The sequence below is a fragment of the Schistocerca gregaria genome, chromosome 3 (genome assembly GCF_023897955.1).
Source record: "Schistocerca gregaria isolate iqSchGreg1 chromosome 3, iqSchGreg1.2, whole genome shotgun sequence".
In the NCBI taxonomy this organism is placed as follows: Eukaryota; Metazoa; Arthropoda; class Insecta; order Orthoptera; family Acrididae; genus Schistocerca; species Schistocerca gregaria.
The window spans coordinates 854854686-854882073 of NC_064922.1; the positions used below are offsets into that span (position 1 = coordinate 854854686).

The 27388-nt window shown below is 39.6% G+C and overlaps 1 protein-coding gene across 1 annotated transcript in view; it reads left to right on the forward strand.

Moving 5' to 3' along the window:
* LOC126355627 (uncharacterized) overlaps positions 1 to 27388 on the forward strand; it is a 791356-nt gene that overhangs the window by 743008 nt on the left and 20960 nt on the right. The window contains exon 25 of the mRNA XM_050005990.1: positions 22793 to 23207. Within this exon, the coding sequence (XP_049861947.1) occupies positions 22793 to 23207 (415 nt within the window). The remainder of the gene's footprint in view (positions 1 to 22792; positions 23208 to 27388) is intronic.

The following is a 27388-nucleotide window of genomic DNA, read 5'->3' on the forward strand; positions in this document are numbered from 1 at the left end:
GAATTCCAGTCATCCATTGTAAAAGCATTCGAATACTTGAAGACAGAATTGGCGGCTAGTGTCAATCTTCAAAAGCACAAACTCCTAAACTGGAATAGGCACAGTTAAAAGTGAAAAACTGTAGGAACTGTTAGTTCCTGGGGGAAGCATCAGAGAGAGAGAGAGAGAGAGAGAGAGAGAGAGAGAGAGAGGCCAAAGATAGGATATTAGCATACACTATGTTGCTTCAATCCAGAGACTCTTTTCAAACCTTCCCCACCCTTTCACTCCTATCCCATGCAAAAATACTAACAGATCCTAAGGCTCACATTCTTCTACTTTTATTTGCGTCCATCTATATTATTCATGTCAGCAACTGACTTGGATGCATGAGCTGTTGATCTGATTGTGTGATAGTTCTCACACCTAGCCAGGGCAAATACATTGAAGACCAGTGGAAAATGCACCTGTCGGAGCACAAAAAAATGCATATATGTTTCTGTTTATTTAAAAGGCTCAGGCTGGAAAGGAGCTGCCAGTACCAGCTGCCTCATTCTACCTTCCTCAGCACCTTTAAAAATTCTCCTGAAAATTTTTGCATGCAAACATATTAACCCCTTTCTTTAAAATGCATCTTAACGCAAACGCCCACAGGCTACCCTAGCTGTAACTCACTCACCCCCACTAGTTCCATCGCTGTAAGTCACTCGTTCTCATCCACTCCCAGTTGCCCTTTATCACTCACTCATTCGTCCCAACTCATTATATACCAAGCGGGAAAGCGCCGGTAGACAGGCACAATAAATAAAACACACACACAGAATTTCTAGCTTTCGCAACCGACGGTTGCTTCTTCAGGAAAGAGGGAAAGACGAATGGATGTGGGTTTTAAGGGAGAGGGTAAGGAGTCATTCCAATCCCGGGAGCGGAAAGACTTACCTTAGGGGGGAAAAAAGGACAGGTGTAGACTCTCGCCTCGCCTCGCTCGCGCGCGCGTGCACACACACACACACACACACACACACACACACACACACACACACACACACACACACACACACACACATCCATCTGCACATACACAGACACACTCACACACACATCCATCTGCACATACACAGACACACTCACACACACATCCATCTGCACATACACAGTCACACACACATCCATCTGCACATACAGACACACACACACACACACACACACACATATCCACATATCCATCCGCACACACACACACACACACACACACACACACACACACACACACACACACACATCCACACACACATCCATCCATCCACACACACACACACACACACATCCATCCGCACGTACACAGACAGAAGCAGACATTTGTTATGGCCTTTACAAATGTCTGCTTGTGTCTGTGTGTGTGCGGGTGTGTGTGTGTGTGTGTGTGTGTGTGTGTGTGTGTGTGTGTGTGTGTGTGTGTGTGTGTGTGTGTGAGCGTGCGCGAGTGTACACCTGTCCTTTTTTCCCCCTAAGGTAAGTCTTTCCGCTCCTGGGATTGGAATGACTCCTTATCCTCTCCCTTAAAACCCACATCCTTTCGTCTTTCCCTCTCCTTCCCTCTTTCCTGAAGAAGCAACCATTGGTTGTGAAAGCTAGACATTCTGTGTGTGTGTGTGTGTGTGTGTGTGTGTGTGTGTGTGTGTGTGTGTGTGTGTGTGTGTGTGTGTGTTTTTGATTGTGCCTGTCTACCGGCGCTTTTCCGCTTGGTAAGTCTTGGAATCTTTGTTTTTAATATATGTGTGTGTGTGTGTGTGTGTGTGTGTCACTGTCTCACAGCCACAGGCTGCTTCGTTTTTTCCTACTACTGCAGTCTCTCTCTCTCTCTCTCTCTCTTGTTGTCATGTTCTCTTGTATCTCTCACCATGTCTCCTTCACTCTTTGTGTAAAACAACATACAGGGTGTTTCAAAAATGACCGGTATATTTGAAACGGCAATACAAACTAAACGAGCAGCGATAGAAATACACCGTTTGTTGCAATATGCTTGGGACAACAGTACATTTTCAGGCAGACAAACTTTCGAAATTACAGTAGTTACAATTGTCAACAACAGATGGCGCTGCAGTCTGGAAAACTCTATGGTACGATATTTTCCACATATCCACCATGCGTAGCAATAATATGGCGTAGTCTCTGAATGAAATTACCCGAATCCTTTGACAACGTGTCTGGCGGAATGGCTTCACATGCAGATGAGATGTACTGCTTCAGCTGTTCAATTGTTTCTGGATTCTGGCGGTACATCTGGTCTTCCAAGTGCCCCACAGAAAGAAGTCACAGGCGTTCATGTCTGGCGAATAGGGAGGCCAATCCACGCCGCCTCCTGTATGTTTCGGATAGCCCAAAGCAATCACACGATCATCGAAATATTTATTCAGGAAATTAAAGACATCGGCCATGCAATGTGGCCGGGCACCATCTTGCATAAACCACGAGGTGTTCGCAGTGTCGTCTAAGGCAGTTTGTACCGCCACAAATTCACGAAGAATGTCCAGATAGCATGATGCAGTAATCGTTTCGGATCTGAAAAATGGGCCAATGATTCCTTTGGAAGAAATGGCGGCCCAGACCAGTACTTTTTGAGGATGCAGGGACAATGGGACTGCAACTTAGGGATTTTCGGTTCCCCATATGCTCCAGTTCTGTTTATTGACGAAGCCGTCCAGGTAAACATAAGCTTCGTCAGTAAACCAAATGCTGCCCACATGCATATCGCCGTCATCAATCCTGTGCACTATATCGCTAGCGAATGTCTCTCGTGCAGCAATGGTAACGGCGCTGACGGGGTTGCCGTGTTTGAATTTTGTATGGATAGAGGTGTAAACTCTGGCGCATGAGACGATACGTGGACGTTGGCGTCATTTGGACCGCAGCTGCAACATGGCGAACGGAAACCCAAGGCCGCTGTTGGATCACCTGCTGCACTAGCTGCGCGTTGCCCTCTGTGGTTGCCGTACACGGTCGCCCTACCTTTCCAGCACATTCATCCGTCACGTTCCCAGTCTGTTGAAATTTTTCAAACAGATCCTTTATTGTATCGCTTTTCGGTCCTTTGGTTACATTAAACCTCCGTTGAAAACTACATCTTGTTGCAACAACACTGTGTTCTAGGCGGTGGAATTCCAACACCAGAAAAATCCTCTGTTCTAAGGAATAAACCATGTTGTCTACAGCACACTTGCACGTTGTGAACAGCACACGCTTACAGCAGAAAGAGGATGTACAGAAGGGCGCACCCACAGATTGCGTTGTCTTCTATATCTTTCATATCACTTGCAGCGCCATCTGTTGTTGAAAATTGTAACTACTGTAATATCGAAAGTTTGTCCGCCTGAAAATGTACTGTTGTCCCAAGCATATTGCAACAAACGGTGTATTTCTATCGCTGCTTGTTTAGTTTTTATTGCCGTTTCAAATATACCGGTCATTATTGAAACACCCTGTACTATCTTCCAGTATGTATTACTTTTCTGTCTCTTTCCCACTGCCAATGCCTACTTCTCTCGGAGCATAAAAAAGCACCAGTATGTTTGCATGCCAAAATTCTTGTAAAAAATTTTTGGAGGTGCTGATAGAGGTAGAATGAGGCAGCTGGTACCCCACTTTTTGGTCAGAATCTTGTAAAGAAAAGAAAACTACTTTTTTTTTTTGTGCTGCGATTGGAGCATTTTTCTGCTGGTTCCCTTCTTTTACCTGCTGAAGCGGGGCAAGTAACTCATATAAAAAGGAATGTATTGCTCAGTGAAATTTAGGTAGTTTACTTGTGTGAAACTGGAATAATACAAACTAATTTTACACCTCAGATCAGATTTGATGTGAAAAACCATTTTGCATGTCCTCCAGTGATACAACTTGGGGTTCCCAGATGATAAAGGAGACACTTTACAGCATATTTATCCATGCTGTGTTCTTTGTAAATTACTTTTTACAGGCACAAGGTGGGTAACTTTGAACTTGTGTATCTAGGAAGTGGATAAAGGGATGAAGAAAAATTTCAAGACTGTTTGAGATCATGACCTCATAAATACAATGTAGAAATTACAGCTGTTTGCTGTGCATAGTTGTCTTGCAAGTGAAAATATTGTTAAAAAAAAAATATTTTGTTGGTCGTTGCCAAGGAACTGTCTAGGCACTGATGGTGCCTCCATAAGTCCCATTAAACCCACTGTATGGACCACATCAGATGCAAAAAGAACAACTGAATTGCTCCATTTGCCTAAGCAGGAGGAAGTGTGTAATATTCATACCTTGACCCTGTGCTGTAGGACAGTGGGGCTAAGACAGTCCTCCTGCCGGGTATACAAATGGCCCATAGCCCGAGGGCTATCAAAAACACTTCACCCTACCTTTTTATCTCTAGTAGAACCTGATGTATGAGCAAGCACGGGAAAATCCTGTTTTTGTGTGTGGCATTTTGAAACACATAAGGTAACACATGCTGTCACATGCTTTCCGATAGTATGGATGATATTTTTCCAAAAGTACCATGGTATGTCTCCTGTCTCAAATATTTTACACAGCCATTTCGTTGTCACTTTCCTCAATAATGCTAATAATTTTGATGGGCTGTTATCTATGCCTCTGTTTTTATTTCATCTCAAATCTTCCAAAGCTCTGTTAAACAGTGGTTCTAATACGGGATCTCCTATGTCTTCATATTGACTTTTGTTTATCCCTTTATCATGTCATCAGCCAAGTCTTTTCCCCTCATAGAGGCCATCAGGGTACATCTACTTTTAATTTTGCATGAGGTTGTTTTGATTTTTCTATATGCTAAGCCAGTCTATTTGATGACCATTTCTTTTTTGATATCTTCACATTTTTCATACAGCCATTTCACCTTGGCTTCCATGCACTTCCTTTTTATTTCATACTTATGTGAATTATGTTGCTGTATTCGTGTCTTCTCCTGACCATTTCTGGACTGTACTCTGTCTTCAAACAGTTGAAGTATTTCTTCTGTTACTTGAGGTTCCGTCAGCGTTAATCTCTTTGCACCTACGTTTGTAAGTTCAACTTATGCGACGGCCCCATTTAGTAATGTCCATTCCTCTTCGCCAAAAATTCCTACTATAGTATTACTCATCATATTATCAACTGCCATATCTAGTTGTTCATCAGTATTTCAGTGTTTAGCAAATGGCCTTGCTCCAGTGGTAACACTGGTTCCCATGAGAGTGCCGTTGGTGAGCGGGGTACGCTCGGCGCTTGTGAGGCCAGTTGGGAACTACCCAATTGAGAAGTAGCGGCACTGGTCACAGAAACTGAAAACGGCTGGGAGAGCAGTGTGCTGACCACGTGCCCTTCTGTATTCATAGCTGGTGATGTGTAAGGACTGAGGACGAAATGGTGGTCGGTCAGTACCATTGGGCCATTGAGACCTGTTTGGATAGTGGTTGTTCATCTTTATTTCAGTATTCCATTTCCACCCACATCATCTGAATGATTTTCATAAACTTTAATCTACTGTTCATCATTGCTAAATTGTCATCCAAGATGATATCTGCTCCTGATTACTTTGTACAATCCAGTATCTGATTTCAAAATCTGCCCTATGTGACATAATCTTATTGGAATCTCCCTGTCTCTTTGGACCTACTCCAAGTATACCACCTCCTCTTGTGATTTTTGAACAATGTATTCACTGTTGCAAACTGAAATTTCTTGCACTACTGATTTATTCTTTCTCCTCTTTCATTCCTCCTAGTAAGCTCATATTCTTCCATAACTCTGTATCTTATGTTCCTTCCACTAAAATACATTCTAGTCCTCTGTGATTATTAGATTCCGATCTACCTTTACATACCAAATTACACGTTCAATAATTTATTTCTCTATCTCTCTATCTTCAGCTTGTGATGCCAACTATAATTGTTGGTGTTTCGTTTGATGTTGAATCTCATGAAAATGTCCCTAACACTGCATTCCTCCCATTAAATGACTTTATGCTCTAACTTAGCATTCATGATAAATCCTACTCTATTTTCTTACAGGGTTGATATTACCCTATAGTTGTCTGGTTGTCTGACCAGAAATCATATATTCATTTCTTCCCTTTCCATTTCGGATTTTGTAGCTCTCTTTACATACTACTTGACTTAGTTTCAGTCTAACCACCTGTTTGTGTTTTAGAATGGTGTCCCCCCGCCTTTACATCATATGTGTAGTTGTTGTCAATCTAAAAACTGATTTGATACAGCTTTCCATGTTGGCCTATCCTGAGCAAGTGTTTTTATCTGTGCATAACTACAAAAACATAAGCACCTTCAAATTGTTTTCTGTTTTCAACCATTGATCTTATTCTGTAGTGCAGGTATCTCTAAGATTTTTGCACTCCATGTAAGAAATATTACTTTCGGCAAACTGGAATGGAGTTTCAAATCAGATTTCGTGAACAAGGGTACGCAAGTAGCAGAAGTGCACTGGGACGTCATTTAAAGAAGAACCAACATCAGCTTTAAAAACATTAAAGATATCATTTCCATTTTACATTTTGATAATGAAGTTATAGTGGTGGACATTTTAGAAGAAACTGAACAATATTTGAGTGATCAGCTAGATACAGAACTTAGAATAAATAAGCAGATTTTGAGCAGTCATAGGTGGTTCCTTGATTTTTTTTTCAGTGGTTTATTTGTTAGTAGGAAAAAACAATAAAGAAGAGTCCCCATTCAGCTACTCTTTCTTTAAACTTTCTCTATGTTGATTGAATTCTTAATGACCCCATGTAATTTTACTTGTGAACAGTTTTCCTTGAGTCATCATTAGAAACATGATGATGACATGTAACAGTAGGTTTGTTTTATGAACCCTGATCTACTGCATTGTGTTTTACTGTTGGCTTTCTTGCACAACTGTGCTGGTAAAAATGACATAATTATTTTGTTTTATTGAAAATAATTGTTTTAATTAACTGTGTCAGACATGATGCCCTTTGCTGAAATTACGATCAAATTGTACCAGATGTGGTTCATTATGATGTCCTCATAAAGGGAATGTATTGTAGTGTTATACTGGTTCTACAACTGACCTTGCGCATTAGTGCTGATTGAGCTTTTATTATCATTTTATATTAACATTTTGATTTTACACGTCATCAGAAGTGCTGCCCTGTAGCATATGGACTAAACAGGAATGGCTGGAGGACAAATGTAAGAGTATAGAAGTGTATCTCACTAGGGCAAATATAGATGATGCCTACATGAAAATTAAAGAGGCCTTTGTAGAAAAGAGAAGTAGCTTTACGAATATCAATAGCTCCAATGGAAAACCAGTACCAAACAATGAAGGGAAAGCTGAAATGTCGAAAAGTATATAGAGGGTCTATACAGGGGAGATGAACTTGAGGGCAATATTATGGAAGTGGAAGAGGCTGTAGATGAAGATGAGATAGGAGATATGATACTGCATGAAGAATTTGATGTAGCACTGAAAGTCCTAAGTAGAAACAACGCCCTGGGAGTAGACAACATTGTGTTAGAACTACTGAGAGCCTTGGGAGAGCCAGCCATGACCAAACTCTTCCATCTGGTGAGCAAGATGTATGAGACAGGCGAAATAGCCTCAGACTTACAGGAGAACGTAGTAATTAGAGACTCAAAGAAAGCAGGTGTTCGCATATGCGAATATTAGTGAACTGTCATGGTTCAAAGTACTATCACAACTTCTTTACAGAAGTATGGAAAAACTGGTAAAGTCAACGTCTGGGGAGATCTGTTTGGATTCTAGAGCAATGTAGGAACATGCAAGGAAATACTAACTCTACTACTTAGAAGAGAAGTTAAGGGAAGGCAAAACCTGTATTTATAGCACTTGTAGATTTAGAAAGAGCTTATGACAATATTGACAGGGACGCTCTGTGAAAATCTGAAGGTAGCAGGGGTAAAATACAAGGAAAAAAAATCTTTTTACAACTTGTGGAGAAACCAGACGGCGATTATAGTGCGTTGAGGGGTATGAAAGGGAGGTGGTGGTTGAGAAGGGAGTGAGACAGGGTTGTAACCTGTCCCCAATATTATTCAATCAGTACATTGAGCAAGCAGTATAGGAAACCAAAGAAAAATTTGGAGTGGGAAGAAATAAAAACTTTTTTGAGGTTTGCCAACATCATGTAATTATGTTGGACACCAAAAGACTTGGGAGAGCAGTTGAATGGAATGGACAGTGTCTTGAAAAAAGGATATAACAAGAAAATTAACAAAAGCAAATAAAGGAAAACGAAATGTTGTTGAATTAAATTGGGTGATGCTGACGGAATTAGATAGGGAAATGGGACACTTAGAGTAGTAGATAAATTTTGTATGTGGGCAGAAAAATAACTGATGATGGCTGAAGTAGAGAAAATATAAAATGTAGACTAGGAATGGCAAGAAAAGCATTTCTGAAGTATAGAAATTTGTTAACATCGAATATAGATTTAAGTGTTAGGAAATCTTTTCTGAATGTATTTGTTTGCAGTGAAGCCATGTATGAAAATGAAACATCGATGATAAATGGTTTAGACAAGGAGAGAATAGAGGCCCCTTTTGGAATGTGATGCTACAGAAGGATGGTGAAGATAAGCTGGGAGTTGGCATGACTAATGAGGGGAGAGTATTGAATAGAGTATTGAATAAGGGGACACATTTGTGGCACAACTTAACTGAAGAAGGTATTGGTTGATAGGACACTTTGAGACATCAGAGGTTCACATTTTTTTTATTTTTTTATTTTTAATTCTTTCTTTATTTTTTTAATTTTTTATTTTTTTTATTTTTTTATTATTTTGGTGTGGGGGGGGGGGTGACTAAAATTGTAGAGGGACATAGAGATGAATACAGTAAGCTGATTCAGAAAGATATTGGTTGCAGTAGTCATTTGGATATGAAGAGGCTTGCACAATGTCCAACATGTAAATTCTCAAAGAGTAAATATAACCATTTTTACATGCCCAACGAAGTGTGGTACCATTATAACCTCAGAGATATGTGATGTTATAAAATCACTATCATCTGAACCATGGTGACTTGCATAAGCAAGAGCATACACGTGGCAATGTGCACTCCCTTGTGAAATCGAATTGCAGGCACCCACGAAATCCTGAACCAGAGCACACTCAGCAATTCTTCCTATATATTCCCAAAAAGGACATCACCTGTAATATATTACGTAAAACTCAATTGTGTAGTAGATAGTAGAGGGAAGATGGGGGGAGGGGGGAGGGGGGGGGGATTTGTAGGGGAAGAAGGCAGGTGGGAGGTAGTAAACAAAAGATGGTATAACATTATGTATGAGAGTTGGAGGGGAGTGGGACTGGAGGAGGTAAAGGTGCAGATACAAGGTTGTAAGGTTGTAAGGAAGGTGGAAGGGGAAGATCGGTTTGGATTCCAGAGAAATGTAGAAACGCGATGAAATACTGACCCTACCACTTACCTTAGAAGATGAGTTAAAGAAAGGCCAACCTACATTGATAACATTTGTAGATTTGGTGAAAGCTTTCGACAATGCTGACTATAATATTCTGTTTTAAATTCTGATGGTAGCAGGAGTAAAATACATGGAGTAAAGGGCTATTTACAACTTGTGCACAAACCAGATAGCAGTTACTAGAGTCGGGGGGGGGGGGGGGGGGCATGAAAGGGAGGCAGTGGTTGAAAAGGGAGTGAGGCAGGGTTGTAGCCTATCCTCGATGTTATTCAGTCTGTATATTGAACACGCAGTGAAGAAAACAAAAGAAAAATTTGGAGTAGGAATTAAAGTCCAAGGGGAAAAATTAAAAACTTTGAGGTTTGTCGATGACATTGTAATTCTGTCAGAGACAGCAAAGAACTTGGGAGAGCAGTTGAATGGAATGGACAGCGCCTTGATAGGAGTATGTAAGATGAACACCAACAAAAGCAAAACAGGGACGAGGGAATGTAGTTAAAGTAAATCAGGTGATACTCAGGGAATCAGATTAGAAAACGAGACACTCACATTAGTAGATAAGTTTTGCTATTTGGGAAGCAAAGTAACCGATAATGGCTGAAGTATAGAATGTAGACTGCCAATGGCAAGAAAAGCATTGTTGAAGAAGAGAGATTTTTTAACTTCAAATTCAGGTTCAAGTGTAAGGAGATAAGAAATTTGTGGCACATATTGACCAAAAGGGGGGTTGGTTGAAATAACACATCCTGAGACATCAAGGGATCACCAGTTTAGTATTGGAAGGATGTGTGGGAGATAAAAGTTGTGAAAGGAGACCAAGAGATGAATACACTAAGCAGATTCAGAAAGATGTAGGTTGTAGTAGTTTTCGGAGATTGATTAGTTTGCATACGATGGAGTAGCATGGAGAACTGCATCAAACCAGACTTCTGGCTGAAGACAACAAAAAGAGCAACAAAATAAGAACCACATAAAAATTTGTTAGAATTATAATATAATTGGAAATAGAAAAAACATCTACTCACCAAGCAGTGACAGGAGTAAACACACACAAAGGTTGAGGAAATGTGCAAACTTTTAGAGTCGCGATGTCTCCTCCTAAAGACTCATATTTTTTTTCTCATCCCTTCCGGAAAGATTGTAATGACCTAAGGGGGGGGGGGGGGGGTGTTTGGGGTGACTTTTCAGTAACTATTCCCATTTCCTAAACTCCACCAGTTCTTTTTCTTCCTCCCCCTTGAAACCTTCTCCCAGTGAAAGACACACTGGTTCAAAAGTCTTGCACTTTCCCTTAACCTATGTGTGTTTTCCCCTACCACCACTTGGCGAGTAGATGCCTTAGCTAACCTGTTACATTTTCAGAAATAGTTTTTGTGAAAGATTATTAAGAGTTATTAAAAATTAAAAACTACTATATTATTGATAGGTAGTATATGGCATATGCTTCTATTATAGAGCAGTATATTAAAATGGACCTAATCTACATAGTTCTGCTAAAGTGGGGCATAGTCATACGTCCAGTAGTGTCAGCACTGAGACAATATGAACCTGGGATTACAACTGGGTAGTATTTATACCCCAATCTATATAAATAAAAATCAATTGCCTCATGTATGAATGATCTTGTTGTTGTTGTTGTTGTTGTTGTTGTTGTTGTTTGTAATTGTCAGGACATATTTTGTATGAAAGGAATTTTTTGGAAAACACACCAGAAAAGCCAGAAATTTTTCATCAATACCAGAGAAGGAAAGTTGCTACTCACCATATTGTGGGGATGCTGAGTCACGACAGGCACAACAAAAAGATTCACACAATTATAGCTTTCGGCCATTAAGGCCTTTGTTAGCAGTAGACACACATACGTGTGCGCGCTCGCACGCACACGCTCGAGCACATGAAAACACAACTTGCACACACGTCTGCAGTCTCGGAGAGCTGAAACCCCATTTGTTGAAAAAAAATTTATGCTATTTTCGTATGAAAATCTCAGTGAAAGAAAAGTGACATTCAGTATGACAGTTCGGCTGTAACATGTTTTCATAACAAATAATTCCATGTTGAATAGTGATATTTTGTGAGAAAGAATAAAGTTGAAAGCGATATTTCACTGTCTTATTGGTAGTGATTGTATAGTGGGTGTGTTGCAATGATTGAATTGATGTCAGTTTGTAGTAATTTCTGTGTTGCACACATTCAAGGAGATTCAAAAGCAGGACATAGAAGGACGACACGGATATAAAAAGAAGGGGAAGGAGGATATGGATAGAGAGATGGAGGAGGAAGAGGAGGAGGAGATGGATAGAGAGTGTGGAAAAAGAGATGTACAGGAAATTGGGAGGGGCAGATTGGGGGGGGGGGGGTAGGTGATGAATGGAGATAAGGGGGAGGGGTAGATGGACAAAGGGAGGCGGCATTAGGAGAGGTATAGAGACAGGGAGGAGGAGATTATGATGTATATCCATTTCCCATACATATTTACCAATTGTGAAGCATTGCCAGGTGTGCTAGTAGTTTAATAAAACAACAGTTGGAAGGATTTGGAAGGGGAGGTAGGAGTTGGATGTGGAGGAATGGGAGAGGGGTTAAGGTACAATACATATGTACGTGGTGATATACTGCAGTATTACATAAATATCCATTCAATTTCATATTATCTATTTCATTTATATTTATTTTTGCATGTATCCATAAAATGATGGCTTTTCTAAATGTCATATTGTTACTGAGGAGTAGTACATGGTGGTGGTGGTGGTGGTGGTGGTGGTGGTGGTGGTCTTCAGTCCTGAGACTGGTTTGATGCAGCTCTCCATGCTACTCTATCCTGTACAAGCTTCATCATCTCCCAGTACCTACTGGAACCTACATCCTTCTGAATCTGCTTAGTGTATTCATCTCTTGGTCTCTCTCTACGATTTTTACCCTCCACACTGCCCTCCAATACTAAATTGGTAATCCCTTGATGCCTCAGAACATGTCCTACCAACCGATCCCTTCTTCTGGTCAAGTTGTGCCACAAACTTCTCTTCTCCCCAATCCTATTCAATACTTCCTCATTAGTTATGTGATCTACCCATCTAATCTTCAGCATTCTTCTGTAGCACCACATTTCGAAAGCTTCTATTCTCTTCTTGCCTAAACTATTTATCACCCATGTTTCACTTCCATACATGGCTACACTCCATACAAATAATTTCACAAATGACTTCGTGACACTTAAATCTATACTCGATGTTAACAAATTTCTCTTCGTCAGAAACGCTTTCCTTGCCATTGCCAGTCTACATTTTATATCCTCTCTACCTCGCCCATCATCAGTTATTTTGCTCCCCAAATAGCAAAACTCCTTTACTACTTCAAATGTCTAATTTCCTAATCTAATTCCCTCAGCATCACCTGACTTAAGGTGTAGTACATATCATATTTGTATACAAGGATTTCATACATAACATATTTAACTACAACGGTTAATACATAATATCTAGAGGCTTAGAATTGTTTCAGTGAATACAGAGATTCATTTGCAACAAATGGTTTTTAATTTTGTTTTAAATGGATTACCACTGTATGCTCTTATTGATTCTGGCAATTTGTTGCACCATATTGAGGCACTGACACATGAACTGTGGTCTGTTACTTTTTAATTTGGTTCTTTGTCCGTTATAACTGTGCTTGTTTCTTGTGTTGTGAGTATGTATATCGTAGTGTGTGTGTGTGTGTGTGTGTGTGTGTGTGTGTGTGTGTGTGTGTGTGTGTGTGTGTGTGACACGAGTGTGTGTGTGTGTGTGTCACGTTGCAATGACAAACTTCTTTTTGTGTTTTTTTTTTTTTTTCATGTTATGTCTTCATGGCAGTTTGTGTGTTAATCCATGTCCCCACCCATAAGGTTTACACATGAACTAGCCTTTCATTTGTATATTCAGAATTTTGTAATTTGTTATCATTTTTGAGACAAAAAATAGTTACCATGGTTTTTGCAATGACTCATGTATTTGTCATGACTGCCTTTTGGTTTAGCTGTAAAGCATGTGCCTGGAAACTGAAAGGTTATGATATCAAATCTCAGTCATAACATGGATTTTTCAGTCTTTGCTTTAATATAGCCCTCACCTCTCAACAACGTGAGGAGTCAGCAGAAGTGACACTTTGTTTTGCTTCCCCATTAAACTGTAGGCCACCTTTTCCCAGTTGGATAACTGGGGTAGGTTAGGGACACTAAAGTCTCTGATGTGACATCAAAGTGAAAGATCTACACTGGGCCATTGAGCCACACACAATTATTATTATAGTCTGAATGTTGATTTATCTCACCCTATTTTGATAATTTATATTTGTGCATTGTTTGTGGTTTTTTTTAGATAAGTAGATATGGGTTCAACAAACTTATGCATCATACTCTGTGTCTTCAGTTTCTGAAAGGGACGTGTGTGGTTGATCAGGTTCAGAACCCTTTAAGGTCTAAAAGTGTACCTACAGTAAGCTTCACTTCATCTAGATAGCTACAGACTAGGTGCAAAAATTCTTCAAAAGCTGTTGTGGTATTGTGTTCTTTTTGAAATCCATGTTGGGTTTCTGCAAGGAGATTGTTTTTGACAATCATGGTAAGCTTTGCCAGGATTACTGATTCAATATTGGTCAGTAGTTTGATGCTTCCTCCTTTGATAATTTTCTATGTATTGATTGGACAATGCTTCTTTTCAGTGTATTAGGAAACATGTCTTCTTCAGGGTTACAGTTGATGAGATATGTAATTGATTTAAGCACAACATTTGTGTATTTTCTCATTATTGTGCTGGAAAGATCATCCAACCCCTCAAGTGTTTGTTTTTTTAGCTACAGAATTATTTTGCTTAAATGTCATTCATTTACTACGCCAAATTCAAAGCCCGTATGTGTTGTGCAACAGTGTATTGAAATGTGGAGTAGATCTATGTCTGGAATTATGGTGTAGTTGGAAAGAGGAAATGTTTGTTAAGAATGTTATAGTTTTTCATCCTGTATCAGTTGGTCTTCATGTGTGATATTTATTGGTTTCTCCTCTGCCTTTGAACCTGTTTCACGGTATTGGTAGTGAGGTTCCAAGAGGCATGGCTTTTAAAGTTCGCTGACTGCTATTGCTTCACTGTGGATTTGTTTCCCAAGATTTTGGAGGTCTAATTTGAAACTTTGCTTAACACTGGTATATCTTTCTTTGACAATGTGCAGCCCAGATAACATGTACAGTATATAGAGGCCATGGATATTCTGTCAAAACTTGACTAATCTAGCTAGGAGTTTTAAATTTTTCGTATTTGACAAGGAGAGCTAAAATACCTCAATAGAATTATTCCCATTTGTTATGTGAGCCTTCTAATTCATGTTCTTGATGATTACATTGGATAGTGATCCAAAGCATATGTAATTTGTTCTCTCTCTCTCTCTCTCTCTCTCTCTCTCTCTCTCTCTCTCTCTCTCTCTCTCTCTCTCTCTCTCTCTCTCATATATATAATCTTTCGCAGCCGATGGTTGCTTCTTCAGGAAGGAGAGGGAAAGACGAAAGGATGTGGGTTTTAAGGGAGAGGGTAAGGAGTCATTCCAATCCCGGGAGCAGAAAGACTTCCCTTAGGGGGGAAAAAAGGACAGGTGTACACTCGCGCGCGCGCACACACACACATCCATCCACACATACACATACACAGACACAAGCAGACATATTTAGGCAAAGAGTAAGGGCAGAGATGTCAGTCGAGGCGGAAGTACAGAGGCAAAGAAGTTGTTGAAAGACAGGTGAGGTATGAGCAGCGGCAACTTGAAATTACCTACAGATTATACAGTGCAGGGCATAACACAAGGAGCGAAACATTGTCATATATGTGAGAACATTACTTGCACACATCATTGTCAAAACATATCTTGTCCCATAAACCTGTTGTCATATTGCTAGTAATTTTTTTAATCATTTAATCATTTAATAATTTTCTAACAATTTTAGCAGGTTGCACATTGTATGACGTAAAATGAACATTCTGGTATGTCATTTTAAGAATTCTATTACATATAATTCTAGGTAGGACATGTTTTGAGGCATCAAGGGATCACAAATTTAGCATTGGAGGGCAGTGTGGAGGGTAAAAATCGTAGAGGGAGACCGAGAGATGAGTACACTAAGCAGATTCAGAAGGATGTAGGTTGCAGTAGGTACTGGGAGATGAAGAAGCTTGCACAGGATAGAGTAGCATGGGGAGCTGCATCAAACCAGTCTCAGGACTGAAGACCACAACAACAACAACAACATAATTCTACAATGTGCAACCTGCTAAAATTGTTAGAAAATTATTAAATGATTAAAAAAATTACTAGTAATATGACAACAGGTTTATGGGACAAGATATGTTTTGACAATGATGTGTGCAAGTAGTGTTCTCACATATATGACAATGTTTCGCTCCTTGTGTTACGCCCTGCACTGTATAATCTGTAGGTGTCATTAATTTTTACTTGAGAACGGCTATAAAGTCAAAATAATAATTGTGTGAACTAAATGAATAGTAATTTACGGTCAACTGGCAGAAATTCTTGTGAGAAATGCTTGTGCGTGAAGTACTTATGCTTGTTGCTGAAGTAATGCAGTAATTACTTGTAATATTATTGCTGTTATATAAAATTGTATTGAGAAATGCAGTTTGAAAATAATTTGACTGTCTCTGAACAAGCTTAGCCTTTATGTACATTATTGATTCATAAATATCTATTCATTTTTCCTTGCATAACAGGGCATTAAAAAGGTTTGTACATTCATCATTGTGATATTTGTAAATCACTGCTTTCATCATTACCTTGTAAATACCTTGGCATGGAAATTAGAAAATTTTGTCAGCTTTAAAAACACTCTTACTTTTGGCAAGGAAATCGCACAAATTTAGGAATAAAGTTCACCCATAAATGTGAAATTCACCAAATACAAAAATAATAAAATTAAGAGATTTAGTTCAGTTTTAAAGTAACCATTTTATTATATTTCTGGAGACTGATCAAAGTTTAGGTACAGATACAGGTATGCTTCCTGTTCTGTCATACTTGCAGTTAGTTTTGGAATAACAGCCACAAGTTTAAAATGGACTAAGACTCTAGTTGCACTGTATACAGATTATAATTGAGTATTACAGTATGAGGAGCTGCAATAGTTGGTGTTGACATGTCTGTAAAAAGCTGGCTGTTAACACAGTAACCCCAAAGTTTCGTTTTTAAGGTGGTGTTTAGAAATGCACATTAATGAAATATAATGTAATAGGTTAATTAGTCGAATTTTATATTGTTCCAATCCATTAAGTAGATACCTCGCTGGAGCATGTCTATATGTTTCCTGATTTATAAGTTGTGTTCAGAACATTTTACCTTCAGATTACATTATATGCTTTCTAGTTTCAAACCTGCTGAAGTGTTGCTAGTTAGTATGTGCTATAATTATTTCAGGACTTACATCAATATGGTAGTGCCTTACTAATTATTCTTGTTGTTATTATTATTATTATTATTATTATTATTACTTTTTTATTGCTGTTGCTGTGTGTAGATGGATGCTGCTTACATTCAACTGATCGCATACATGAAAGGCAGCAGATTATCTCCTATGTATGATTGTCTTCATAAAATGATCAGTGGTAATTGAAATTCACCAGTGTATAAACTTTGTTATGTATACAAGATGATAATCGGTCATTGTGTTGCCTGTCTTTGAAGAAGAAAAAAGTACTTTTTTGTGGTTTTCTTAAAGATTATAGCAGAAAGTAAATGCTTAAAAAGTTAAACTGCTGCAGTCTGATTAGAGTGATCAGTATTGCAACTTATGTACAGCAGGATAGTAGGACTGTGATGATATTTTCATAGATGGTGCTCACAATGAGGAAGTTTAAGATGGCACTTTTTGAGAATGGATAGTGCTGCAATGTGTAAACTCTGATAGATCTCAGTGCAAAACAGTGAGGCATATTTCTAAAACTAAGATAAAATACTTTAAGAACAATACAGCTTGTGGAATTGGAATGATGTCTATAATAAACTGGATGCCACAGTGGAATTCAGTGTATTTCTAAGTAAATGTAAATCAGTTTTTGAAAGTAGCTATTTGTAGTAGGAGAAAGAGGAGGAAAATGAAAGAATGTATTTGAAAGGCCCGAAAAATGCACATCATGTTAGAAACTAATAATTCTCGTTAAAGTTACAAATGCGTGAAATGTTTCAAAATGAGAGGCTGCATAACTGGTCAGTGTACAACACATAATAACCATTGAACAGAATAATTACTGTGAATTGTAACTTAGAAAATAACAACTAACTTGCATCTTCCAAGTTCAGTAGAGAAAATAGTAAAATATTAAAGGAATATAATGTTAAAAATGACATTCTACAATAATTTAAACTACTAGAAATAGTGCAATTATTATTTAGTAAAATTAATAACTGGTATTAAAAGTTATTGTAAATAGAAGTTGATGTGACTTTTCTCAGAATTTCAAACAGAATTCTGAGTCATTAGTGACAAATAAAATGACTCAGTAGCAGAGCATTTTTTTTTGTAAACTAGTATATGTAATTTATCTCTCTTTTTAATGAGGGCTACAGGAAATTTGTTAACAAGCATTATCCAGATTTGTTAATGACACATTTATCTAAATTTTTAAGAAACTCAGTAGTGAAACTTTTTATTGCTACTAACTGTATATTTAGTATACAAAAGTACACTTTGCAGAAGAGCTGCTAGATCTAGACTGCAATTTATACAATGTTAAAATGTAGTCTCAACCGCTTTTCACAATGCAAAAGCACTAATATTGACACTTTTTTGAAGGAGCAAAGCCTTCATCAGAATCATTACACAAGAATCTATAAAGGTGATAAAGAATTTTAAATTTCTTGGTTACTTCATTTAAAACCATGTTGTTTTCAAATTTGCAACATCATCATTCAGCCAATTCATAAAATGAACTAAAATGAATTGATGTGTGTGTGTGTTTCTGAGTATCAGCAGCGTCACAGCATCAGCTAATTGCATGGGCTGTCTGTATACTTCCAGAAAAGACATATCCAGATTACAGACACACAAGTAGTACTGCTGAGCACTTTGTGTACATAAACAAGAAATCAATGATGTAAATAAAATAGAAAGAAACTTCCACATGGGAAAAATATATTAAAAACAAAGGTGCCATGACTTACCAAGCGGGAAAGTGCTGGTAGATAGGCACAATAAAATCACACACACACACACACACACACACACACACACACACACAAAATTTCGAGCTTTCGCAACCGGCGGTTGCTTCGTCAGGAAAGAGGGAAGGAGAAGGAAAGATGAAAGGAAGTGGGTTTTAAGGGAGAGGGTAAGGAGTCATTCCAATCCATCTTCTCTTTGAAGATGGGTTAAGAAAAGACAAATCTATGTTTATTGTGTTTGTGTGTGTGTTTGTGTGTGTGTGTGTGTGTGTGTGTGTGTGTGTGTGTGTGTGTGTGTGTGTGTGTGTGTACCTATCCTTTTTTTCCCCCTAAGGTAAGTCTTTCTGCTCCCGGGATTGGAATGACTCCTTACCCTCTCCCTTAAAACCCACTTCCTTTCATCTTTCCTTCTCCTTCCCTCTTTCCTGACGAAGCAACCTCCGGTTGCGAAAGCTCGAAATTTTGTGTGTGTGTTTGTGTGTTATTTTATTGTGCCTATCTACTGGTGCTTTCGCGCTTGGTAAGTCATGGAACCTTTGTTTTTAATATAAACAAGAAATCAGAGAGACAATAGTCATCAAAGATAATGCACAGCCCTAAGGAGATGCTTGGGAGTTCGAATCTTATCACAAACAGAATGTCAACAATATTTAACTAGGTAACCAAAGACTGATATTAAATGTCTCTATATAGTTTTTTAAAAAAGTTGTGTGTGTGACGCCTGTAATGTGCTGATTTTATGTATTTTCATTATATATCATAGTTTCAAACTTTTCCAGCAGTTGCAATTGTCTATCCTTATTCTGTATGTGCAAAATTGTGTGTTGTCTTCAGTTCACAACAAAGAGTGGCTGGTGTCATGGCTATACATGCCTGTCACTGACTTTTCGATTTATTAAACTGAGACCTGTCCCTAGCTTTCCAGTGGTAGGTTGCTCAATTGCGTCCATGCTCTTGGAAGGGTGAACCTCTATGTAATTGTTGCATTGAACTTGTGATGTAGAAAACTTTAAAGCAACACTGTGTGCTAAAGTTCTGTGTGAAGTTTGTGAAATAGTTATGGAAGCCTTGGTGGATGATTTCCTTTCCACACTGCAGTCAAACAGGTGGCACAAGATGTTTAGAGGAGTTCATGGACAAGGCCCATGCAGGGCACCGTTAATGTTGTAAACAGATGACGGTGCGACTCGTCTATGCCAGTTACTGAATTCAGACTGTCAAATGGATGTTCGCTTGATGTTGGTATTATTGGACTTGGCAAAAATGGTTGTTAGAGATTGTATTGGAAGGCTTGGTCATGTGGAAGATTTGAGCAAAACTTGTGCCCAGAGTTTTTGCCGACACATAAGAGCGGCACTGAATGGAAGTGTGTGAAGAACTCATGCAGCTCCAAGATGATGATTCCTATTTCCTGGACAACTTGGTCGTTGGGGGATGAGCCGTGGGTCTTCCAATACAATTTGGAATCAGAGAGGTATAGTGTGAATGGCAAATGATGATGTCACCGCACCAGAAGAAACATCACCTGAGTGAGCAGTGAGTCTGGGATGAAATCAATGTCCCCCACACCCAAAATGAGGATAGTGCATCGTGAGTTTTTACATTCTGGCCAGACCTTCAACATTCAATTTTAAAGGAAGTGCCACAGAGATGCAATCACAAGGGCACCAGGGCAACTTCTCTTTGAAGAGAAAAGACAAATCTATGTTTATGGCATTTGTAGACTGATGAAAGCTTTTGATGGTACAGAAACCAGACAACAGGTAAAAGAGACAAAGGGTAGGAAAGGCTAATGATCCTTGAGAAGGGAATGACATAGGGTTTTAGCCTATCCATGATCAACAGTAAAGAAAAATTTGGAGTAGCAATTAGAGTTCAGGGAGAAGAAATTAAAACTTTGAGGTTTGCCAAAGATATTGTAATTCTGTCAGACACTGCAAAGGACTTGGAACAGCAGTTGGAATGGAGTGGACTGTGTCTTCTAACAGGATACAAGATGAACATCAACAAAAGCAAAATAAGTATAATAGAATGTAGTTCATTAAATTGAGCAATGATGAGGTAATTAGATTAGGAAAAGAGATACTGAATTTTTAAATTTTAAGCCACACCTAACCGGACTTACCATTAAATGTGATGACAGTTTCATTAATGAATGTCGGGTAAAACTGAAAGCTACTTGTTATGCTATCTTGATTCTACAGTAACTGGATTGCCCCCAGCTGCATGGATACTTTCTGATCTTGCTGGTTTCTTGTTTTTAGGACTTCATTCTGTAACTGTCCCATGTGTCACTGTGTTCTGCATTTGCTGTCTCTAAATGAGCCTTAAGTAACTGCCCAGTAATTAAATCTTTTCTTTCATGAAGGAACTTCACCAGCTGTCCTTTATAGGTGTTTGTATAATAATTCCAATGATGAAGACGTCTTGCTCCTTCATAACATGTCAATTTTAGTGCTTTTGCACTGTGAAAGGTAGTGAAGTTCACATTTTAACATTGATTTTAACAAACACTCCTTGTAACCAGTATGGATAAAAATAAAGGACAATTTATAAATTTTCTTGAGAATTGTTACAAGTCATGAATGCTGTCTGAAGCATTTTAATTATTAAACCATACTATTGTCTTCATGGAGTATTATAGAGAATCTGTTTGATTCATACTTAACAAAAAGAGGTGCTAAAAGATATGCACCACACTGTGAGTAGTAAGAGGTTGGCTGGCTGGGAAGAGATCCGAAATGGAATTCTGTGGGGTTCAACATTAGGTTTACTCCTCTTCCTTATCTGTATGAATGACCACACACTTTACATTCATTAAGGAGAGTAAGAACGTTTTGTGGACAGCACAGACGCTATAATTAAACTTGTTACAGAGAAAGCAACAGAAGAAACTGACTGTAATGTTTGTTTTGAAGAATTATAGAACTGTAATTGACTTTCCATCAATTTTGAAAAGGTAAACAATTGTATTGAAGCTCTTTACAACCAGATAATTAGTTCCAACAATAAAGGTAGTGTGTGAGGACAAGTTATGGACTAAAATTGAATGTTCCATATTTTAGGATATATACTTACTGATGAAAATAAGAAACATAAAATCTCTTTAAATGGCTCATTTCAGAAATCTGTTCTTTGCATTATTACTAGTACTTACAGGTGGACGACAAATATGTAGTGACATACTTTTCCTACTGATCAGTAATGCATAATAACACAATACCCAAGAGTGAATCACGAATCAAAAGGAAAGCATTTACTTCATTGAAGTGGCCATGAGAATAAAATACTGTGTTTACCAATAGCTATCTTGTAACTAATAACTTTTGCAAACCACATCTTCACAATAAGTAATGACATTTGCCATCAGTAATCCATCACACATTCATAAAAATAGTTCTACTGACAACTGTAACATTGGAATACAAGAAGAGAAGTCATTCATCAGTCATCTCTAAGAGCCATCTGTGGCACAGAAAAGAAGCAATATGCAGCTTCAAAAATGTTTTAACATTAATACAATAAAATTCTGACAGGTAGCACAGAGAAACTTTAACTGAAATAGTTATTCTGGACAACTCCTCTGCTACTGCTTAGTTTACAGTTAAAAGCTAACAGCATGTACAACATAGCAGATAAATCTGTGGACTCCATTTTTTTAAAAATTTTGGTGTTTTTAACTAGTAGCATGTTTACCATAAGAAGGCTGTTATGTTTACTTTAGCTGGTCGATTCAATATTTTTTCAATAACAGCATGAATTAAGTCTAAGACTAATACATCCAGCTTTACCAAATTTAAATTGCTGTGATATTTAGCAACTTTGAAATTCTTAGCATGTTGTAACAATGCAAACAAGTAATGTATATAAGGTTAAATAACAAGTACACTGTTTTTGTTCTACTGATTTTTGTTTATTTTGAACTAGTTTCCAGCTTATTAGGCCATCTTCAGGAAACAGCCAACTAGCATCTGGAAGGGACACTGGTTCTTAAATAACCAAATATTATAGGTGATGATACAATTACTTGCATAATGTGTTGTGCATCAAACTTCTTTCTTAACATTGAAATGTTGAAATTATACTTTACCCAATAGACAGTGTTAAGCACAATAAATAAGTAAACTACACAGTGTTACAGAATATAAGTTGTCATTACTCACTGTTCGGATTGCAGCTGGCGCAGTCCCACATCGGCACCGCCCCCCACATGTCGAAGTTCCGACCGCACTACCCCGTGACATCCCCGCAGGGTGGCCAGCCGTACCCGGTGGCACCCTCTGCGAGGCACACGCACCCTCCGCCGCTGGGTGGCCCGCCCCGCTACACTGCACCCCCAGCTGCCGGACCCGTGAGGGGACTGGTGGGCCCACCACCGTCTCTGGCCGAGCAGCTCAAGAGAGTGCTGGCAGAGCGGGAGAGGCGCATTTCTGGTGGCGACAGGCAGGCGTCTGGATCTGGGTCTGGGTCTGGATCTGGATCTGGTTCCAGAGAGAGTTCAGGGGAGTTTGGGGATACAATACGGGATACGTCCTCTGCACAGAATCTTGCCGAAGAAATCAGGCAAGCAGTGAATGAAGCCAATGCCAGAGGTGAGGGGATTTTGCTGCATTTATGTACTGGTACCCTTATTTTCCATAAAAACTCTATTAACAAAAGTTTGCTTGTAATTTGGTTCTTGGACTGCTGCATATAGTGAGTCGTGCTCATACTAGATGTATTAAGATTATGGAAAATGTAAATAAAATGCCAATTACTTGTAAAAATTAAACTATCAAACAAAGACATTATTAGTATATCTAAAAACAAAGATGTAAATAAAATAGAAAGAAACTTCCACATGGGAAAAATATATTAAAAACAAAGATTCCAAGACTTACCAAGCGGGAAAGCGCTGGCAGACAGGCACAATGAACAAAACACACAAACACACACACACACAGAATTACTAGCTTTAGCAACCGATGGTTGCTTCTTCAGGAAGGAGAGGGAAAGACGAAAGGATGTGGGTTTTAAGGGAGTGGGTAAGGAGTCATTCCAATCCCGGGAGCGGAAAGACTTACCTTAGGGGGAAAAAAAAGTACGAGCACACACGCAGACGCAGGCAAAAGCGCACGCACGCACGCACGCACGCACGCACACAGGGTGATCCTCATTACCAACAAACACAGTCTCCCTGTGTCCATTCATGCGAATGGACAGTTTGTTGCTGGTCATTCCTACATAGAATGCATCACAGTGCAGGCAGGTCTGTTGGTAAATCACGTGGGTGCTTTCACATGTGGCTCTGCCTTTGATCATGTACACCTTCCGGGCTACAGGACTGGAGTAGGTGGTGGTGGGAGAGTGCATGGGACAGGTTTTACACTGGGGGCGGCCACAAGGATAGGAGCCAGAGGGTAGGGAAGATGGTTTGGGGATTTCATAGGGATGAACCAAGAGGTTACAAAGGTTAGGTGGACGGCGGAAAGACCTCGTGGTGGAGTGGGGAGAATTTCATGAAGGATGCATCTCATTTCGGGGCAGGATTTGAGGAAGTCGTATCCCTGCTGGAGAGCCACATTCAGAGTCTGATCCAGTCCCGGGAAGTATCCTGTGACAAGTGGGGCACTTTTGGGGTTCTTCTTTGAGGGGTTCTGGGTTTGAGTGGATGAGGAAGTGGCCTTCGAAAGTGAAGAAGTTGTGGGTCAGGATGAAGCTTGCTAAGGTAAAGAGGAAAGAGGTTTTAGGTAGGGTGGCAGGTGATCGGCATGAAAGGAAGTGCTCCATCGCAGCGAGGCCCTGGACATCAGGAATATTCCTTTCACGCCGATCACCTGCCACCCTATCTAAAACCTCTTTCCTCATTACCTTAGCCAGCTTCATCCTGACCCACAACTTCTTCACTTTTGAAGGCCAGACATACCAACAATTAAAGGGAACAGCCATGGGTACCAGAATGGCCCCCTCGTATGCCAACCTATTTATGGGTTGCTTAGAGGAAGCCTTCTTGCTTACCCAGGCCTGCCAACCCAAAGTTTGGTACGGATTTATTAATGACATCTTCATGATCTGGACTCACAGCGAAGAACAACTCCAGAATTTCCTCCCCAAACTAAACTCCTTTGGTTCCATAAGATCCCCCCGGTCCAACTCCAAATCCCATGCTACTTTCCTTGACATTGACCTCCAACTGTCCAATTGCCAGCTTCAAACATCCGTCCACATCAAACCCACCAACAAGCAACAGTACCTCCATTATGACAGCTGCCACCCATTCCATATCAAACAGTCCCTTCCCTACAGCCGAGGCCTTCGTGGCAAACGAATCTGCTCCAGTCCTGAATCCCTGAACCTTTACACCAACAACCTGAAAACAGCTTTCACATCCCGCAAATACTCTCCCGACCTGGTACAGAAGCAAATAACCAGAGCCACTTCCTCATCCCCTCAAACCCAGAAACCCTCACAGAAGAATCCTAAAAGTGCCCCACTTGTGACAGGATACTTCCCAGGACTGGATCAGACTCTGAATGTGGCTCTCCAGCAGGGATACGACTTCCTCAAATCCTGCCCCGAAATGAGATCCATCCTTCATGAAATGCTCCCCACTCCACCAAGAGAGTGTGTCTTTCCGCCGTCCATCTAACCTTCGTAACCTCTTGGTTCATCCTTATGAAATCCCCAAACCACCTTCCCTACCCTTGGCTCCTACCCTTGTAACCGCCCCCAGTGTAAAACCTGTCCCATGCACCCTCCCACCACCACCACCTACTCCAGTCCTGTAACCTGGAAGGTGTACACGATCAAAGGCAGAGCCACATGTGAAAGCACCCACGTGATTTACCAACAGACCTGCCTGCACTGTGACGTATTCTATGTAGGAATGACCAGCAACAAACTGTCCATTCGCATGAATGGACACAGGCAGACAGTGTTTGTTGGGAATGAGGATCACACTATGGCTAAACATGCCTTGGTGCACGGCCGGCACATCTTGGCACAGTGCTACACCGTCAGAGTTTTCTGGATACTTCCCACCAACACCAACCTGTCCGAACTCCGGAGATGGGAACTCGCCCTTCAATATACCCTCTCTTCTCGATATCCGCCAGGCCTCAACCTCTGCTAATTTCAAGTTGCCGCTGCTCATACCTCACCTGTCTTTCAACAACTTCTTTGCCTCTGTACTTCCGCCTCAACTGACATCTCTGCCCTTACTCTTTGCCTTTAAATATGTCTGCTTGTGTCTGTGTATGTGCGGATGGATAAGTGTGTGTGTGTGCGAGTGTACACCTGTCCCTTTTTCCCCCTAAGGGAAGTCTTTCCCTCTCCTTCCCTCTTTCCTGATGAAGCAACCGTTGGTTGCAAAAGCTTGAAGTTTGTGTGTATGTTTGTGTTTGTGTGTGTATCGATCTGCCAGCGCTCTAGTTTGGTAAGTCACATCATCTTTGTTTTTAGATATATTTTTTATCACGTGGAATGTTTCCCTCTATTATATTCAAAGACATTACAAGGTTACATTCCATTCAGAAAGCTGTGTTGTTCAATGAACTGTGGACGAAGCCCAACCAACAGGCATTACATGCATTGAGCGATAATAATTGTGCATTGTAACTGGCTAGCTTCTAACTGAAGTCTAGATCTGCACAATAAAATTTAAAAAGGACGATTGATCACTGAAATCTATAATTTAAGAGACATTATTTCATAACACATTTGCTTATAGTTACGAATGACTGTGACTGAGAAGTTGATTGGGTAAAATCATTATAAATTAAAGGATGTGTAGTCAGCTTGAAATTACTTTAGTATTGATGGCTGTGATGGAAGTAGTAGTAGTAGTAGTAGTAGTAGTAGTAGATCTACACAGGTCGCATAGTATGCATGCTGCCACTTCCACGAGGCCTGTAGCCACAGCAGTTTCCCAAGGTTGCCAGTCCTTTACCACTACCACCACAACTACCACAGTACTTCCCATAATGTCAGAAGCAGGTTCATCAAAAGTTAAGAATGAAAAAGTTTGTCGACATTCTCTTAATCCGTGGACTGCGGTAAGTCAGTTGAGAGAGATGAGTCTACTTTGAGACTGAAAAACTCAATGGTCGTCATTGCTCTCCATTAACAAGATAATCCATAGAACTGCTTTGAACACAAATGAAAACATTGTTGTGAAAACTGACAAGGCAATCTTCAAGTAGAAATTTGTCATCATATTTGTGATTATTATCCCAAAAAGAACTTCGGAAACTTGGCAAGTTATTGCTGCACGTTAAGGAATCTGTTGTTGTTGTTGTTGTTGGTTTTTTTTTTTTTAGGTGGTTTTGTGCAGCTTACAATTTCACTATAGACATTTCTGTGGTCGTATGCTGTAGGACGACAGGTAGGGTACAGTATCATCATGATGCTGAATTTTAAGGCAGATCCGTTGGATGAATATATGATGCGACTTGATGAAAATTGGATCAATTCTGGTCATGTTATCAAGTAGTGTTGGATAGATGACACAATTAAAGCAACAATGAATGACAGTGCCTTCTGGCAATGGAGGCAGACTTATTCTTCTGCTTATAGGCATCTCAGAAGTTTTTCTCCCAACAATCTTTGCTTTTTAAATCACAAGCAGACTGTTTTTATTTCTCTTGAGCAAGCTGACCTTAGAGCTATTCACAATTGCTGCGAACAGGTCCTAGCTTTGACGTCATGTATTGTATCGGTATTCCAGAGAAGCAGTATTCATGGATTTCAGTGTTGCTTATGGCTCAATGTGGTTAGATGGTATAAGAAATCATTA